Below are 20,043 nucleotides of genomic sequence, written 5' to 3' on the forward strand. Positions count from 1 at the left end.
CACCATGATCAAGTAGGATTCATCCCTGGGATTCAAGGCTGGTTCAATATACGGAAATCAATAAATGTTATTCACCACATCAATAGACTTAAAGACAAGAACCATATGATCATCTCGATAGACGCAGAAAAAGCATTCGACAAAATACAGCATCCCTTTATGTTCAAAACATTAGAAAAACTAGGGATAACAGGAAATTACCTTGACATTGTAAAAGCTATCTATGCTAAGCCTCAGGCTAGCATCATTCTGAATGGAGAAAAATTGAAGGCATTCCCTCTAAAATCTGGAACAAGACAGGGATGCCCTCTATCACCACTTCTATTCAATATAGTTCTCGAAACACTGGCCAGAGCAATTAGACAGACAAAAGAAATTAAAGGCATAAAAATTGGAAAAGAAGAACTTAAATTATCATTATTTGCGGATGACATGATTTTATACCTAGAAGACCCAAAAGGGTATACAAAAAAACTACTAGAACTAATAAATGAATTCAGTAAAGTAGCAGGATATAAAATCAACACGCATAAATCAAAGGCATTCCTGTATATCAGCAACAAAACTTCTGAAATGGAAATGAGGAAAACCACTCCATTCACAATATCCTCAAAAAAAATAAAATACTTGGGAATCAACCTAACAAAAGAGGTGAAAGATTTATACAATGAAAACTACAGAACCCTAAAGAGAGAAGTAGAAGAAGATCTTAGAAGATGGAAAAATATACCCTGTTCATGGATAGGCAGAACTAACATCATCAAAATGGCGATATTACCAAAAGTTCTATATAGGTTTAATGCAATGCCAATCAAAATCCCAAAGGCATTGCTTGTAGAAATAGATAAAGCAATCATGAAATTCATATGGAAAAATAAAAGACCCAGAATAGCAAAAGCAATTCTAAGCAGGAAGTGCGAATCAGGCGGTATAGCAATACCAGACTTCAAACTATACTACAGAGCAATAGTAACAAAGACAGCATGGTACTGGTACCAAAACAGGCGGGTGGACCAATGGTACAGAATAGAGGACACAGAGACCAATCCACAAAGTTACAACTATCTTATATTTGATAAAGGGGCTAAAAACATGCAATGGAGGAAGGATAGCATCTTCAACAAATGGTGTTGGGAAAACTGGAAATCCATATGCAACAAAATGAAACTGAACCCCCTCCTCTCACCATGCACAAAAGTTAACTCAAAATGGATCAAAGACCTTGATATCAAATCAGAGACTCTGCGTCTGATAGAAGAAAGAGTTGGCTACGATCTACATATAGTGGGGTCGGGCTCCAAATTCCTTAATAGGACACCCATAGCACAAGAGTTAATAGCAAGAATCAACAAATGGGACTTACTTAAACTAAAAAGTTTTTTCACAGCAAGAGAAACAATAAGAGAAGTAAATAGGGAGCCTACATCATGGGAACAAATATTTACTCCTCACACATCAGATAGAGCCCTAATATCCAGAATATACAAAGAACTCAAAAAATTAGACAATAAGATAACAAATAACCCAATCAACAAATGGGCCAAGGACCTGAACAGAAACTTCTCAGAGGAGGACATACAATCAATCAACAAGTACATGAAAAAATGCTCATCATCTCTAGCAGTCAGAGAAATGCAAATCAAAACCACCCTAAGATACCATCTCACTCCAGTAAGATTGGCAGCCATTATGAAATCAAACAACAACAAGTGCTGGCGAGGATGTGGGGAAAAGGGTTCTCTTGTACATTGCTGGTGGGGCTGCAAATTGGTGTGGCCAATTTGGAAAGCAGTATGAAGATTCCTGGGAAAGCTGGGAATGGAACCACCATTTGACCCAGCTATTGCCCTTCTTGGACTATTCCCTGAAGACCTTAAAAGAGCGTATTACAGGGATACTGCCACATCGATGTTCATAGCAGCACAATTTACAATAGCTAGATTGTGGAACCAACCCAGATGCCCTTCAATGGATGAATGGATTAAAAAAATGTGGCATCTATACACCATGGAGTATTATGCAGCACTAAAAAATGACAAAATCTTGGAATTTGCAGGGAAATGGATGGCACTAGAGCAGATTATGCTTAGTGAAGCTAGCCAATCCCTAAAAAACAAATACCAAATGTCATCTTTGATATAATGAGAGCAACTAAGAATAAAGCAGGGAGGAAGAGCAGGAAGAAAAGATTAACATTAAACAGAGACATGAGGTGGGAGGGAAAGGGAGAGAAAAGGGGAATTGCATGGAAACGGAGGGAGACCCTCATTGTTATACTAAATTACATATAAGAGGTTGTAAGTGGAATGGGAAAATAAACAAGGTGAGAAATGAATTACAGTAGAAGGGGTAGAGAGAGAAGATGGGAGGGGAGGGGAGGGGGGATAGTAGAGGATAGGAAAGGTAGCAGAATACAACAGTTACTATTATGGTATTATGTAAAAATGTGGGTGTGTAACCCATGTGATTCTGCAATCTGTACTTGGGGTAAAAAAGGGAGTTCATAACTCACTTGAAGCTAATGTATGCAATATGATATGTCAAGAGCTTTGTAGGGTTTTGAACAACCAATAAAAAAAAAAAAAAGAAGTATTGTACTGAAAAAAAAAAAAAAGATGGACTTTTTAAATGGTGCTGGTTGCCATTCACTTCAGATGTAGGCAAAGGGAAAACACTTGAGGGTGTTTCCATGTGTTGGGTTGACAGGTGAATGTGAATGAGGCTTTAATGGGGTCATGGGATCCATCTCATCTTTAATCTCAGGGTGAACTCCTTTCATTTTGTGTACATTTTGACATTTCAAAAAAGAGTAGAGATTTTTTTTTTAGTGTATCCATATGCTAGCACCAATAGGTTGTCTGTGTCTGTTTCCTGTTCTCTATATTCTTCAATTGCACTGAGATAACAGAAGCAGTTAGAAGCAAACTTCAGGTTACACTTATCCACCTATCTGTGTGTGTGTGTGTGTGTGTATGTGTGCACGTGCGCGTGTGTGTGTGTGCACGTGCGCATGTGCACAGCTTTTTTTTTTTCAGCACCTAAGTATGAACTGTCCAAGACCTAAGCAAAGACCAGCTGTACTCCTGTAGACTACAGCACATTTCCTTTTGCAAACCCAACAGCATCATTGCAGCAATTCTCTTATTTGAACATCATTAATTCTGCTCTATCTATTGAACCTTTCCATCAGTGTAAAACCTTACTAACTCCCCAAACCACTTCTAGCAACCATTCTAATTCTCTTTTTCTCTTCTGAGCAGAAGTTAAGGAATGTTTGTAGTTGCTCTCTCCTCTTTATTGACCCACTTGTCACCTCCAACATCCTTTCAGCACTAACTGAAACTACTCTTGAGTTCATGATCAATCTCTGTATTACCAAATACAGTTCTCTGCTCTTAGTTCTCATATTATTTGATCTGCCATCAGTTTTTCATTATTGATAATTTTTTTCCTCCTAGAAGTAGTACCTCTCTTGAGCTTCCAGGATACAACACACTTCTGGTTTTCCTCTTACCTCTCTGCCACCACCCCCACCCCACGCACGCGCACATTCTCCTTTGCTAGTTCTTTTTCATCTCTTCTACTAGGGTTTAGTCCTTAGATTTCTCTGCATTTCTATCTTTCTTCCTTAGTGATCATATCTAGTCATAAGACTTAAAACATATAATTTCTTCCTTAAGGACCTGGCTTGATATCTGGTTGCCCATGTGACATCTGCACTTGATGTCTGCTAGCTCCTCACGTTTCCATATGTGAAACTGAGTTCTCAGTTGTCCCTGTCCTCCTGCATTCTTTCCCATGTTAGGCAATTGTAACTCTATCCTGGTTGCTCAGCCTGAAACCACAGTGTCATCCTTGATTCCTCTTTTTTCTCACATCTCAGTCTTTCAGCAAAACATTTAGGCCTTCCTACAAAATCTGTCTAGAATATGATATTTCTTGGCAATTCCATTGTTGATGCCCATCTCTTACTCAAGTTGTTATGACAGCATCTTAAGAGATCCTTTTATTCTGCTCTTGACCTTCCCTATGGTCTCCAGCAGGATACAGAAATTCATTACGCTTGAAAAAGCATTGATAGCAAGGAGAGAGTTTCAGAGGGAGAGGTAGTGACAACTCTGAAACTGCATGTGTACAAAGGTGCTTTGTAAGTTTATGAAACAAAGCAAGTGTGTACTATAATATCATGAGGACCTATTTCTATTCTTCATCATGCCTTAGACATGGGATCATAGCATAATATCCCTGGAACTTGGAGGTGTGTGTGTCATGTAGCCTGGATGTGGTGGATTCATTGACTGGCTATGGCTGTTAACCATTTACGTCTCACATGGGCACTCTATCCTTTACTTATTCTGCCTTTCTGTTGCTATATCTGAATGCCACAAACTGGGTAATTTACAAAGAATAAAAGTTTGTCTTGACTGTGGTTTAGAGGCTGGAAAATCTTAAGTGTGTGGTACTGGTATCTGCTCAGCATGTGAGAGAGCCTCCTTGATGGGTCTTGGCACATTGGAGAACATCATGTGGTGAGACAGAGTAGAGGTGTTACCTGGATTTTAACTTCTCCTTTTAAAGCCATAAATGCCATCATGGAGATTCTACCCCTCGTGACCTCATCTAATCCTAATTATCTCCCATAGACCTCACCTCCAAATACCATTAACATGTGACTTTGGAGGGTTTAAGCCTCCGGTACATGAAATTTGTGGGACACATTTAAACTGAAGCCCTCTTCCTCCACCTAAACAGTGTAGTATTTGAACTTGAGGGCAGAAGAGGTCTTATCAGTTATAACTCAAGCTTTTTTCTGTGGACCAGGGATTAAACCCAGGGACCCTTAACCACTGAGCCATATCTCCAGCCCTTTTTATTTTATTTTTATTTTGAGACAGAGTATTGCTAAGTTGCTTAGGACCTTATTAAGTTGCTGAGACTGTGTTTGAATTTGTGATCCTCTTGCCCCAGTCTCCCAAGCTGCTGGGATTACAGGTGTATGCCACCGTACCCAGCTCATGCTTTTTATCAGGTATATAGCAAAAGCAGGGAGCCTACCTAAAATTTACATTTGGAAAAAAGTTTTGAAGTGAGAATACTATTAGGCCTGTAACTACAGAAAGAGAAGTATCAGTGCTATTCCTTCGCAGAGAGAAAACTAGGTGTTTTTAAACTCAATATTTAGCATTTCAAGTTTCTGTTATCTTCTTCATTATCAAAGCTACATGTGTAATAACAAAGAAGAAAGGGCTCAGGATGATCTTGCTGAACCCACCAGAGTGCATCCAGTGGAAAGGGCTGCATCGGAATGACAATCAAGGCCAGGATTTCACCTGGCTTGTAATTGGATAATTAGACACCGTGTTCTGTGAATACCAATATCAGATCACTTTTTAGTGGTATGAGTTTGCCAAATGATTTGATTTGATTTCTGCCTTTCTAAACTCCTCTGAAACAGATCAAAAAACAGGGCCCTTGCTAGAATGAGAGTGTAAATGAGTCGTATATAAGATGGCTACCACATGACTTTTAAAAGATGGATTCTTTTGCTGGCAGAAGTGAATTCCCTTTTGAAGTGAATTTCACCTTCTAGCATGAAATGGGATAAAATGACAGACTACTTGGAAAGGCCTAAATTTGTATTAATCTTTCAGGGGCTACCAACACAGAGCATTGTATATGTTCGCTGTAAAGGGTATAATGATTCAGCCCTTCCATTTTTTTCCCTAAAGAGTTGTTTAAAAATTTATGTTCACTTGATCATACATTGACTTTTGTTTTCTTAGTTTAAAATATCCTAATATCGCCAGGTAGTAGTGGTGCATGCCTGTAACCCCAATGGTTTGGTTTGGAAGGTTGAGGCAGGAGGCTTGCAAGTTCAAAGCCAGCCTCAGCAACTTGGTGAGGTGCTAAGCAATTTAGCAAGACCCTGTCTCAAAATAAAAAATAAGAAGGGCTGGGGATGTGGCTCAGTGGTCGAGCTCCCGTGGGTTCAATCCCCAGTACCCAGTAAATAAATTAAATTTCCTAATGTAATTATAAGCATGTGTTGGAGTTCACTAGTTTTATGAAAAAATTCTTTATTCCTTTTATAGTAACTAGGATAATTACTATGATTTGAGAATTTTAAAAACCTAGTAATCAGTATGCACATGTTGCTATATAATGTCAATGCAGTGAGAGCCTTGCACCTGGGATTGTAATGCACAAATAAATGCACAAAAGGTACTGTTTCTGTTACAATAATTTCTATGCTAGCAAGGGAAAATTTTGAAATGGTTCAAAGGTAAGATGAGTATTTTATGAAGTTGCACTCTGCAATATCTTTATTAGCAGTTCAATACTCATTTTTAAATGCAAAATTTCCCCTAGGTATTTCTGAAATGTTGAGATTTTTAGAAGGTTTGAAATTACTTTGTTCCAGTAATCCCTCTGACTAAAAAGTGTTAATGGAAGTTAAGTATGCTGCTAGATGCTTCTCTAAAGCAACCAGAGAATTCATTAATTACTAGTGCAATTTCTATGCTATGTAGAGTTACTTTCTCATGTACATCCCTTAAATAATGGTAGAGATTACCATTTTGTGGGTAGTTTTATAGTAGTTTCTTTAGTTCAGTTGATCCTGTTAGGCTTGAAACTAGTAAGAGTACCCTCAGATGAATTGAAAAATAAAATCCAGGTCAGAAATAGGAGGTGAGAGCCTCTTCCTTTCCTGTTTCCCACCCTCTTCACTTTCTCTTGGGAACAAGTGGGAGCAGATGTAGATGTGTAGAAGTGAAGTGCTGCTTATTTTAGATGGTAAAGGATTATAACTACATTTTGAATAAAATCTTGTTGAGGGAACTGGATATTTTTGGACTTTGATCATTTATTTGCCATTTTGCTGAAATCTGCTAGATAAGTTTAGGAATTAAAATGTATGTATTTTTTAACTAGAGGGGATCATTTAGTTGACCTTCATTTTTAAAGGTACAATGTAATAACACGTTTACATTTTTAATATTTGAAAAGTGAAAAAGATAAGGCTAAAGAGAGTGGGCAGAGATGGAAGACTTTGATCTGGCAGTATTGTTTTTGGAATCTACAAATATAACAGTGCTGATAGATCTTTTCATTCAAAGGAAGAATCATTTTGGATGTTGTCCTCAAATCTAGATAAGTGAATTGTTTAAATCATCAGAGGGAGGAAGAACCATATTTTATTTTTTTAAGTTGCTCTAAGCCATAGTACAAATATTTCCTCTTCTGGAAATAACTGTTTAGATTATAGGAATATATAATATTTTTCAGTTTCCTAAAAATTGTAATTCTATATTTAATTTTTTAAGTTTATGTCTCTGCTTATTATTGCTTACCATTTATTGCTATTTTTATTTCATTAACAGCTCTAATAATTATAATCTCAATGCTATAAACAGTAAGGTGCCTAAGGACTGAAACTATTCCCAAGATCATAAAGATGTAACCCTGCTTTGTGCTGTGAATTGAGCATTCAGTAAAATTGTATTTTAAGTGGTTTCTAGCACTCTTATTTAGAGTGGTGTACCTACTGTGCAGCTCTTAAGACCTCAGGGCCACAAAGGGCCCTGGAGTCAGAACAGAGACTGAAATGCTTCATTCTTGTTCATGGGGAGAGGAATGGGAATGTCAGGCAGTGAGAGAGTTAGATCCTGTGCAGTGAGGAAAGCAGGAGCCATTGTGAGAGTTCTGCAGCTTCTAGGACCCCGGACCTGCACACTAAAGGTTTGACCTGGAAGAGGTATAGGGAGTTCACCCTGTCCAGTGCTTTTCCAACTGTGGGACTAGCTCCTGGGTTTGGGCCTCGAGGGTCCACGGGGAGGGGAGAAGAAAGTCAAAGCAGTGAGACTTCTGATCCACACCCAGCATCACCAGCATGTTTCTGCTTCCTAAAATATCTTTTTTTATATTTGATAAACATATTTTACTGCTAAATTTGAAAGTTTGAAGACCACTATGTTGACCACTGTTAAATTAAACCATTAAATGATAGTAGAAACCTCTTATAACAGGAAACCAAGGAAGAAGGATCTTCTGAGAAAGCATAAGATATAGCTCAGGTGGTAGAGTGCTTGCCTCACGTTCAGAAGGCCCTGGATTCAATCCCTAGAAACACACCACACACACACACACACACACACACACACACACACACGCACATTGCTACAGTAGATCTCAACATTTTTGGCTCCTATATACAGTGCCCTATTGGCTCCTAATCCAACCAGATTAAGGACTAAATGACCTGAACTACTAATACAAGATAGGTGAAACTCTTCCTACCAAATCTAGTACATGCTGTTTTGTAGAGATTAGGTTACATGGAGCTTTGAGGGTTTTAGTCATCTGCAGAAGTCTTGAATCACATGCAAAGAATGGATGGTCCTTTGAAAGATGAAAAATCAAACCAGACTTTACACTGTCTGTTTTTTTTTTTTTTTTTGAAGATGTGGAATTGAAGCCAAAATATGGAATTGAACAATTAAAATTAAAGTAGTTATATTTATTACTGGACAACTTGTTTTATTTGATAGACCTACTGCTAGGGAAGTATATCTTTTCTTTGATGTGGTAGACATTTTTAACATTAGAATGGCTCACATTATTTTGTTAAACCATCTTCAAGCTTTTTATTTCATGATTAATGTTGAGAAATACTATTTTTTAAAAAAATATGTGTGATTTCTGAATTGATTAACATGCTTCTTAATCTAGAATCCTGATTGAGCTGAATTTGTTTGGTAGTTCTTAATCTGTTTTCATTAACTTAGCTGTTGTGAGAAAAAGCCCCATGGGAAGAACAAAATTAGCTTAGTAATTTTGCTCATTCATCCATGAGTATATAACATGACTGTTTTCATTTCTGTTGTTTCAGTAGATATGAATCAAAAACAAATAACTTTGTCTGAGTAAGTCAGTCTCTTGTCACTCTGAAATCTTTTGTCTATCTGTTTTCTTCTAGGTGAGGAATTTTAAATTGGAACAGGAGCAAGAAAAAAACAAAATTTTGTCAGAAGCACTGGAGACTCTAGCCACTGAACATCATGAATTAGAGCAGTCTCTGGTGGAAGGGTCTCCGCCTCTCAGCATCCTTAGTGAGGACGAGTTCTATGATGCACTGTCAGGTAACTGGAATCCTTCCATCTCTGTTGGGGGTGATTTATAGTCCACCATCTAAATGTCGTGTTAGCATGTTGTTACCTGGAGTTTCCCAGAATAAACACATGGATATATATTAGTATAGTTCTCCAAACTGCAATTTTTTTGTGTGTCATATAAGTAAGGAAGGGTTGGTATAAAATTTATTACTGAGTCTGCCTAGTATATGCTATACTAGGGTTGGAGTGCTATTAAAATGGGACATATTTGACTTATTCCTTTGTTCAGTGACCATTTATTTAATACCTCCTGCTGCCAGGTGCTATCACATGTTCTAAGAAAGATGGACAGTTTCAAAGAGGTCGAAGAGTGAAGGATACAGATAAGTAACACTTGGTTACAGTTCAGTATGCTTAGTGCTGAAGTAGAGGTGAGTCCCTGATATAGCTGGAGCAGGCAAAAGGAAATGCTTCACTTTGACTCGGAAACACATGCATAGCCTGCCTGCAGTGAGTATGGACTTCTAGTCCTCTAGCGCTGACCAACTTTGTCACCTGGGGCAAGCTTCATGACCTCTCTGGTTCTGAATTTCTACACACTTAAAATGGAGCAATTGTAATATCTATTTTAGTACTTTAAGGATTAAATGAGTTCATATGTGTAAATAGTGCTTAGAATAGTGCCTGGTAGTACTGGCACTAAAAACTTAGAGCTATAGGTGGAGAGAGGAAGACAACCTAGAAGAGAAAGTACCAAGGAAATTTAAACTTGTGGGAATTGATTTTAGAAGTTCTGAGACATATATGGGTGGGGAGGAGAAGCAAATATAGAGGGAAATAGTTGGAGATCAGTGAAATAGAGAAAAATTATTTTATAGAAGGAAATTAAATTCTTGTATAACAAGTGAATATTCATAAATATGGGTTTCATAAAACTTGTCCATGAAATCAGAAAACCTTTGTGTATGTGAAGTGAAGGATCAAATTCATAATAGGAAATGAAAGAGAGGAACCATGGTGAGAGAGAGAGTGGAAATAAGAACTAAAGAAGATTAGACTCAGGAAGGTAAAGAAGGGTCTGAGAATATAGGACAAGGAAAGGGGGTTGGTAGGGTGTAGACTTAATAGAGGAGAGATCATTATATAAAACAGAAGCAAATGGCAGCACCATTGGCAGAGGTATGGCAGAATTAAAATAAGAGGAAAACATAATGTTAATAGCCAAATTTCGTAATAGAGAAAGATGATGGTGGTGGTGGTGGTGGTGGTGTCAGTTAAATATGAAACAGTGACTCCTACTAGGAAGGCAAAGAAAGATTGACAAAGTGGTCTACATGACTGGGAGGCTGGAAGGTAGCCGACACTGAAGACTGCTGAAATTTATTATACATAACACTGTGTCACATCCGTTGGTATTATGTCATGTACTCCTTATGTAAGGGCCCCCAAAAGGAAGTCATTCAGAAGTTTATGGGATTAAATGCACTGAGGTCTGAATATAAAAGATCTCAGGTTCTTCCACTGCTTATCTTTGTTATTCTTAAAAGCAACTTAATGTTATTTTATTTAAAACACCCCATGTTTAAGGTACTTTTCTAGTATGCACGAGATCCTGGGTCCCATCCCCCGTAATACAAACAAAACAAAGCATATTATTCGTTATAAATAATTCATTATAATAATACCAAGCCCAGTGACATTCTCCCTAACTGATCACACACTCTGCATCAGAAGTTCTTGTTAATATCCTGATATGTTCTCTTCTAGACCTTTGCTAAGCATTCACTTGTGTATATATATATATATTTGTGTACATAAGCCTTTTTTTTTTAAAGACATACGTGGAAGTATCTGTTTAATTGCTCTGGATCAGCTTTTTCAACTTGTTTTAGAAGTCTTTCCCATCTTTATTATAGCTCTAGCATGTTCCTTTAAAGGCTGTGTAAGGCCATACCTCTTTGTAAAGGCTTCAGTGTCATTTTACCACAGTTTCCTTAACCATTCTTTTTTTTTGATAGACTTTTTGTAGCTACTGTTACTTTTCTTCTTCATAGTAATATTTTAACATTTTTCTCCACAATTATCTCCTCTGGGAGGAAGAGATAAAAAGAACTGCAGTCTTTAAGTCAGGACTGACAAATCATTTCCATATCAAGAGCCAGTTCACATTGTTTAGTGCCATTTGCTACTTCATGGATTGCTGTGTTGAGAAAGCTTCTGATGTGGAGTCCAAGTGCCTAGACTAATCTGCACATTCTACCACAGCCATAGGAAATGTCCTAAGGTCTCCTGAATGACCACCTGTGTTTTGTTTTATTTGTCTAAACTTGTGTGGCCTTCCTTGTTTACCACTAAAAATATTGGGAATCATTTGGGATATTATAGAAAGTGAATTAAACTGAAGGGTTAGATGCCTTCAGTTCAAATTCTTTACCTACTGTTGACCTAGCCACATAATTCATTGAGATCATAATGACCATCATTTGGGAATGGCTTTGTCTTCTCACCACAGTATTTAGACATTGACCTCTGTTCCCACTTCCTCCTTCATTTCTATTAAAGAAGAAGAAATGTTTCCCTGTAACTAAGGTCATTCCTTCCTCATTCCTTCTGATACTACCTCCTTGTGCCTTCCCAAACAGACTTGTTCAGTTATTGCTTCATTTACTTAGACTTTCCATATCATATAACTTTAAATACTATCTGGTATGGTTTGAATTGGGAGTATCTCCCAAAAGCTCATGTGTTGAAGGCTGGTCCCCAATTCAGCAATGTCTAGAGGTGGGACTTTTGGGAGATGATTGGATCATGAGGGCTCTGACCTCATCAGTGGATTAATCTACTGATGTACTAGTAATTTATGGCATTATTGGTAGAACCTGTAAGAGGTGGGGCCTAGTTAGAGGAAGTAGGTACTTGGGCACATACCCTAGAAGAGTATATCTTATCCTTGGCCCCCTCCTCTCTCTGCTTCCATGCTTTCATGAGCTGAGCAGGTTTCCTCCCCCATGCCTTTCCACCATGATGTTCTGTTCCTTCTCCTTCCCTTTAGTAGTACCCTTGTGGTAACTTTGAGTTCAAACAAATAATCCAGGATAATCTTCCCCATCTTAAGATTTCATTTAATCAAATCTGCAAAGTCCTTTTTACCATGTAAGGTAACATACTCACAATTTCTGGAATAAGGGCATGGATATCTTTGAGATAACCATTATCTTGACTACCACAACCCTGACCTCTTGGTAGAGACATATACTGAGCTGTCAGCTTCATATATGAAAGATGAATTCTTAATCTTTCTCTCAGATCCTGTTTTTTCTGGGATTGGCCTCATTTAAGCGACTCCTCTTTCATTTCCTGCAGGCAGAAACTGGGGGTCGATTCATGACATTTGTGTGCCGATTGAGGAAAACAACAGTCCAAGGCCTGTCCATTCTACCTTACTATCATCCCTTGAATTTATCTTTGTTCTGTAATCTAGGGCAATGGTTAAAGTCTAGGTCTTGGGGCTGGAGGCTGTTGGTGAATCATAGTTCTACCCATTCTTATACCCTTTGAAAAGTTAATTCAATTTTCTATGCATCATTTTTTCATCATCAAATGTGTCATAGGATTATTATAAGTAATAAATATTTGTAGTGTACTTAAAATAGTGCTTAGTACACTCAGGGGTTGATATATGTGAGCTCTCTTTGTTACCTGAGGTATGGCTAGTTGGTTTTTTTAAATTTCTTTAATTAATTTTTTTTATTTATTTATGACAGTGGAATGCATTACAATTCATATTACATATATAGAGGACAATTTTTCATATCTCTGGCTGTATACAAAGTATATTCACACCAATTCGTGTCTTCATACATGTACTTTGGATAATAATGATCATCACATTCCACCATCATTAATAACTCCATGCCCCCTCCCTTCCTTTCCCACCCCTCTGCCCTATCTAGAGCTTATCTATTCCTCCCATTCTCCCCCTCCCTACCCCACTATGAATCAGCCTCCTTATATCAGAGAAAACATTTGGCATTTTGCTTTTGGGGATTGGCTAACTTCACTTAGCATGAACTGATCTTGGCTTCCAGCTTTGCCCCATTGAACTTCATTCTGTATAGTCATCCACAACAACCCTCTTGTAGATGATACATTGTGGCTTTCCCCACCTACAGTCTTTCTCATGGCACCATGAATAAGATCCAGCCACCCCAGCAGGCTGCCTACAAGGCTGTTAACATGATCCAAACCCTGCCTGTCTGTTCATATCCATCTGTCCTCTTATTCCCCCACTCACACGGTCCACCCTAGTCTTTAGCTAGGCCTCAAAAGCAGCCATGGCACTAGGCAATTGGATATATAGCTAAATGAAAGCAAGCAAAAGTAATCAAAGCTATATCTCATTGGAAAGTTAATTTTAATTCCTGTAAGCACAGTAATGGATTAAATCAAGCCTTCCCTCATATTGAGAATATATGAAAAAGTACTTAAAGATACTTCTCTTAAAATATTTGAAACTTGGGGGCTGGGGCTGGGGCTCAGTGGTAGAGTGGCTACCTTGCATATGTGAGGAACTGAGTTCAATCCCCAGTATCACATAAAAATAAATAAAGATAATGTGTCCATCTACAATTAAAAAAATTCTTGGGCTGGGGATGTGGCTCAAGCGGTAGCGCGCTCGCCTGCCATGCGTGCGGCCCGGGTTCGATCCTCAGCACCACATACAAGAAAAAAACAGAGATGTTGTGTACGCCGAATACTAAAGGGTGGATATTGAAAAATTCTCTCTCTCTCTCCCTCTCTCTTTAAAAAAAAAAAAAAAATTCTTAAAATCTTTTCACTAAATGTTCAATCTTCTTTTAAAAAGTTGCCAACTTGTGTCACTTCCTTTAAAAGGATAATTTTATTTACCTAGATTAAAAGTCCATGTGATTTCCTGTTTTCCTTTATCATGTTCCTTTAAGCTTTTTTTCAGACAAGCAGGATCAATGGAAATCTACTAATATGGTGGGTAAGACAGACCTTGATGCCAAGCCAACAGTGTAATATAATAATTTTTCCAGCCCTTTGGGATCTCTTGAGAAAATCATTTTTTCACTGTGCTCAGTGACTAAAGATTTCATAAAATTCCATGAAGCAAACAGATTGCTTTCTCACAATTTGCATTTCATTGTGTAAAACATTTAAAAGGAGATACATTTAACAAAGCATCACATTTTGTCTTCATTGTGTGAGTGTGTGTGTGTGTGTGTGTGTGTGTGTGTGTGTAAGGAATGAAATAGTTACATCAAGCAAAATTTCAAATATAACTAAATGAACACTTTCTTGGAAAAGAGCTAAATGTTCATGCATATTGAAACAAAAGGATTTAATAAGAAACAAATGCTAACTAGAGTTTTCTGTAAAAAAACTTCATTTTGCCAGCAAATAAAGACACTTTATGGAAGAAAAAAAGTGATTCTATTCACATTAATTTCTACCTAATTAGTTTAATTTTTTTTTACTATCCTCATCTCTACCAAAGCTCTCAAATATCTTTCAAATATATCCTTTCCTAGATAGTCATCCCTCACTCCTCCAAATAGAGTTCATTCCTTTCTTTATTCCTTTAGTTTATATCTCTTTAATAGCCTTATGTTGTGTTGTACTTGTCTCTTTGGGATGGGAAGGACCATATCCATTGACATTCCCTAAAATGCTTAGCGCAGGATCATCTTCCACTCTCTAAAAGTTTGGCCAATGAATATAGGTTGTTGGATTAATATCATTGATATTTCTGTCCTCCTTGAAAATGTTTGGTAATCAATACAGATACAAGGTTATCAATGGTACTTGCTGATTTCATGCATCAGTGGGGTAGGTGTGGATGAGTGGCAAAGGAGGAAGAAAGGATGAGATGATATCAAAGATTAAACTTGCTCAAGGAACTTGCAATCAAATTGGATCTATGAGACCTCATAGAGGGGCAAAGAAAGACTAAGGGAGAAAACTAAAGGTTCATGACTGTACAAGTCTCAGGTAATCATCTAAGGAATTATCTTTTAAATATTTATTACCAGTTAAATGATTTTATGACAATTATTTTCAAGTACTGATACTAGTCTGAGATAGCAGTTTTGTGGAAAATTCCTACCCTGTGAATATTATAAGTTCAAAATGTTTTTCTTCCTGTGTGCTCAATTTCCATTTTAGAAACATGTTGAGATCAGTTGCTCAAGAAAAGCTTTCTTGCTAGGTTTTCTTCTTAATGCTATTTTGGTTGAAATATGCATGAATAATGCATAAAATCCAATAGTGTAGACTGGCAACACCAATAGATGGTTATGACATGAGGCTGAAGCCAGCTTTAGCATTTCTCAACAGTTATAAGGGCATATCTTTAAATCATGTCTTTCTAAATCAAAACTTTCAAAGTGGAAAGTGGTAATGTAAGAACTTTGGTTTTGTGTGGAGGGCAGTGACATGGGAATAGTTTTGAACTATGTTAGAATTTAATCCAATAAATGCAACAGGTAATAGCTGATAAAAAGTAATAACAGCTATAGTGGCAGTTTACATATAGAATATACAGAATTTGATGAAGGTCGTAAGTTTTATTGGTAAGAACTCAAAAGTCCATAAAGACCATTTAGTAAGACTTTGTTCATATAGTCCTTTATGTTCTATCCCCATGCCCAATATTCTCTCCTGTAGTTGTTTTAAAAATAGCTGTATATTTGTATCTGTGATTTTCCCAAGTCTTTTTTCTATACTCTGGACTATCTAGTAATTTGTATTTCCCCTGTTGCTTAGCAGAAAACAGGTTAATTGGTTGATGTATAACATTGAGTACCAGAGAATATGACTTTACTATGTAGCATGTGGTACAATATATGTAGCATGTGGTACAGTATTCAGAACAGGTCTCAAGAGCAGTGGAAGGGGCTCTTCATCTAGTTTATTTATAGTATTGAAAACTGATCTAGCAGCTTACTCATACTGGTGTGTGTGTGTGTGTAGAGGTACAAACTAATAAATGAATGTAATTTATCCTTTAAGTTTTGGGGTGACTTTCTGGTTCATTATCACTTTAAAAAATGTTTTATTGACTAATGCTTCTATTAATGTTCATTATAAAACCATGTATATTTGGTATTGTCCTAATGCTATTAAGAAAGTCTCATTAATCGAAAATACTTTTTGAGTGCAGACTATGTGCCAGATGGTTTGTTAGGCCCAGGGAATACTAAGATAATTAGATCAAGTCTCTGAAGTCAGTGGGTTTGTGGGCAAGCTAGGAGGAGAGACAGGCATGGAAGATAATCATGTATAATGTGATGAGGTATCTGGTCCTCCAGTCCACTATAGTTCTTCCCAAGATCAGATCCAGAATCTCAGTAACTACATCCCCTCTGTAATCCCAATTTTATTCATCCCACAATCTAACTACTATCTTCTGTCTTTTGACCCTCTCTCTCTAAAACCCTGACCTGACATTTCTTTGGCCTCACCAATACATGTACTCCATGTTTTCACTGTTAGTCTTGTGTCCTCCCCTTCTTCCTTGCCTGGATTAGATTTCATGCCTGACTCTCCCTACATTGAACTCACCAAGGGGTCACTTTCATGCCTGACTCTCCCTACATTGAACTCACCAAGCAGAACCCCAGCCTCTTCTTCCTCTTCCATGCCAATTCCCAAGCAACTAGCTGAGACTGGAGTCAAGCATAAGCCCCTGCTGATATCTCCTTCAGCTCCATGGTTGTTAATGTCTGCTGAATCTGTTTTGCTGCCCAGCAATCCACTTATGTTTTTCTAGTTAGTTTGTTCTGCACACTTGCTTCATACTTCTGCTCTCTTCTAAAATTTCTAATACCTTCTCCTCCTCTCAGCTCCACTCGAGGACATTGTTTATGTCACTGAGAAATTTTTCTTTACCACTGCCAAAGCCTCACATGCAAGTGTATCCCTGTATTCTGCCTCTGTACTTTATAGTGAAGAATACTTTGTCCCTAACTGAAACCAACTCCTCTGTTTGTGCCCCTCTCACTCACAGAGGGACATCATGTGGTTCCTTTTCTCCCCAGGAACCAATCTGTCCTTGTCCCCAGCAGTATATTTATAAAAACAACCCCACCATCAACTTGACGCCACGTCACTTTCCCCTCCTGTTATTCTTCTTGAACACCCTCTGTATGTTTGTTCTTGCTGTGGCACTGCAGTTTCTCTCACCTGGGCCTTCAGTGTCCTATGTTGCCTGTTGATGTGGTTCTTTCTCAGTACTCTTCTTGTGCTCAGGCTATGATCATTGAACCTCTTCTCTCTTCTTTCTATACTGACTCTCTAGATCTTTTGTACTCAAAGTATGGTCTCCGGAATAGTAACATCGACATCACCTGGAGCCTTGGAAATGCAGAATCTCAGGCACCAACACACACCTTGCAAATAAGAATCTGCATGTTTACAGATCCCTAGGTAATTCCTGAACACATCAATGCCTTTGCAGCATTGCTTTGGATGACTTTATCTTATCCCATGCTTTTAAATATAGTCTACATTCTGGTAACTCCCAACAATTTTGTATCCCCATTCTCATTCTTCTCCCTGCATTCAGACTCATATCTAAATATCTATGTATTCATTTAACTGTCTGATTGGATCTCCCAAATGTCCTAAAATGCCTGCACGAGAACTCGTGATTCTGCTCACAAACCTGCCCCTTGCACAGTCTTCACATCTTCATAAATAGAAGTTCTGTCTTTCCACTTCTTTAGCCAAAGCTGAGAACCTTTGGACTATCCATCATAGACTCTTACTTATTTTTCTCTCATATTAAATCCAACAATTCTTATCAGATCTGCCTTCAAAAGAGAGCAGAATCTGGTCATATCTCAGAATTCCACTGCTCTCACACAGGCTGAGGCCCCATCACCTCTCACCTGGGTTATCACAGCAACTGTCCAAACAGACTAGCCTCCAGGTTTGCATCTTATTTCTCGCAGTATTAGGAGCATAACATTCATAGAGATCCGTTCCAAGCATGGATCTGTATCGATCCTCTGCACAGAACCCTTTGATGGCTTTGCTTTTCAGCCAGAATAAAAGCTGCAGTCCCAGGTCACCTGATCCTCTTACCTTCCTGAGACCTGTGTGACCTCTCAGTCATGCTCCACCATCCCACTGACCTCAGTGCTAGTTTTCAAACTTGCCAAGCATGCCCTTTTCCTCAGGATTTTGCTTTTCATTATTTCCTCTGACTGAAACTTTGTTTTCCCAGATATCTATCTGCAGGACTTACTCACCCATTTTCTTCATTTCCTACTTAGAACTTTACCCTGTTATTTTCTATCCCTTCCCCCACCCCACTTTACCCCCCTCAAATTGTACCTTTCAGAAAATACGCTTTGATTGATCTCTCACAACTAGCTTCTCAATAAAGAGGGGAGGGGGGAGTCTTGTTTAGTTCATCAGTATATTTCTATCCCCTAGAATCGGGCTAGACAAAGAGGTGCTTGATAAAAATTTATTGGACAAGCAAGTGAATATGTACCATCAAAGGTACATAAGGCATGTGATAGCAGTTCAGAGGAGAGGCAGCTAACTGAGAAAGTTGGAAAACGCTTCACAAAAGAGACTGCATCTAAGGAGTGTTTCGAAGGGTCAGTAAGAGTTCAACAGACAGATGAGGGCAAAACTATGCTCTGTGGAGAAACAACACACACGCAAAGGTACAGCAAAACAGTTTCCAAAGCCATGAGGGTCATGGTGGAAGCAGGGGTGAATGTTTTGAAGGCTGAGGTGCAGTGAGAGGATATAAAGCCAAGACGGTGTTTGGGAACAGCTTCTGATGAGTCTTGTTACAAGATTTTGCTGGAGAACTTGAATTTTAGCGAATTAAGTTATGGGGAGCAAACAGATAAGTAAGTAGAATAATATCAGATTGGTGTTTTAGGACATTTCATTCTTTTAGTAAGTAACCATTGTGGAATCTTATAATATACTTACATTATACTAAGAACTGGGAAATGAAAGAAAAGAAGGTATGTTCTCTAATCAACAGTTCGAATTCTAGTAGAATATTTTAGAAGTGAAGATTGATTTGAGGTCCTAGTGTCCTGGGAGAGAGACCACAAGAACTTGAGTAAAGCAGTGTTAGTGAGCATGGAAAGTTTCTCTTCTCTCCCTTTTTTTGTTTCAGTGGCCATGTTCCTTCTGAGCTCTGCTGGGAGTTGGAGGCTTCCTCTAGAAAGCCCGGCTAACTTTGTTGACTTGATCAAATCCCCCCTTAGAGCATGTTGCACTGCCTATAGTTTGCATTTTGTACTTGTTTGTATGATTGTTTGATTTTTGTCAGTCCTGCCCCTCAATAACAGTAAATTTCACCAGGAACTTTGTGTCCTTAGCAGCTAGCATGTATGCTGGTATATATTGGGTGGTCAACTGAATAAAATTCTGAGATATATTTTTCAAGGCTAAATTGAATGAAACAGAACCAATTAGTTTTGGAGGATAAGCTATCCTTTAGGATTTTCTATTCTTAGTCATTTCTTAAAATTCCGTATTCTGTATTCTGAAAATTTCCACATGGCCCAAAGCATCTCAAAGTGTGTGATGGAAACTGGACGTGTCATCCTGTTCTGTCTCCTTCTGTAGTACCTGTCTTGATTAATGACATTGTCATCTAAGTGCTGCAAAAACTACAAATATGGGTGTCATTTTTTGTTCACTTCCTCATCCCCCTTCCTCAAATCTAAATGTGTAATCTTCTCTTGTTCTCCATTCCTCTCCTAGTATTCACTGCCCATACCCCAGTCCAGCCTCCCCTTCCTTTTGACCCCACAGACTAACGGTGCTTTCCTGGCTATTCTCCCTGTTCCCAGACTTGATCCTTCCCACATTATAGAAAGTAAGTTGAGAAACAATCCTCCTGACATAGATCCATGTCCTAGTCCCT

At 38.1% G+C, this 20,043-nt stretch overlaps 1 protein-coding gene across 4 annotated transcripts in view; it reads left to right on the plus strand.

The window, feature by feature from the left end:
* Osbpl1a (oxysterol binding protein like 1A) overlaps positions 1-20,043 on the plus strand; it is a 206,631-nt gene that overhangs the window by 115,226 nt on the left and 71,362 nt on the right. For 3 of the 4 annotated variants that reach the window (XM_076837292.2, XM_076837290.2, XM_076837293.2), the window contains one exon: positions 8,978-9,140. The exons of the other annotated variant lie outside the window; for it this stretch is intronic. In XM_076837292.2, coding sequence (XP_076693407.1) covers positions 8,978-9,140 — 163 coding nt within the window. The remainder of the gene's footprint in view (positions 1-8,977; positions 9,141-20,043) is intronic. 4 annotated transcript variants of the gene reach the window in all.

Source organism: Callospermophilus lateralis, chromosome 17, assembly GCF_048772815.1.
Source record: "Callospermophilus lateralis isolate mCalLat2 chromosome 17, mCalLat2.hap1, whole genome shotgun sequence".
Taxonomy (NCBI): Eukaryota; Metazoa; Chordata; class Mammalia; order Rodentia; family Sciuridae; genus Callospermophilus; species Callospermophilus lateralis.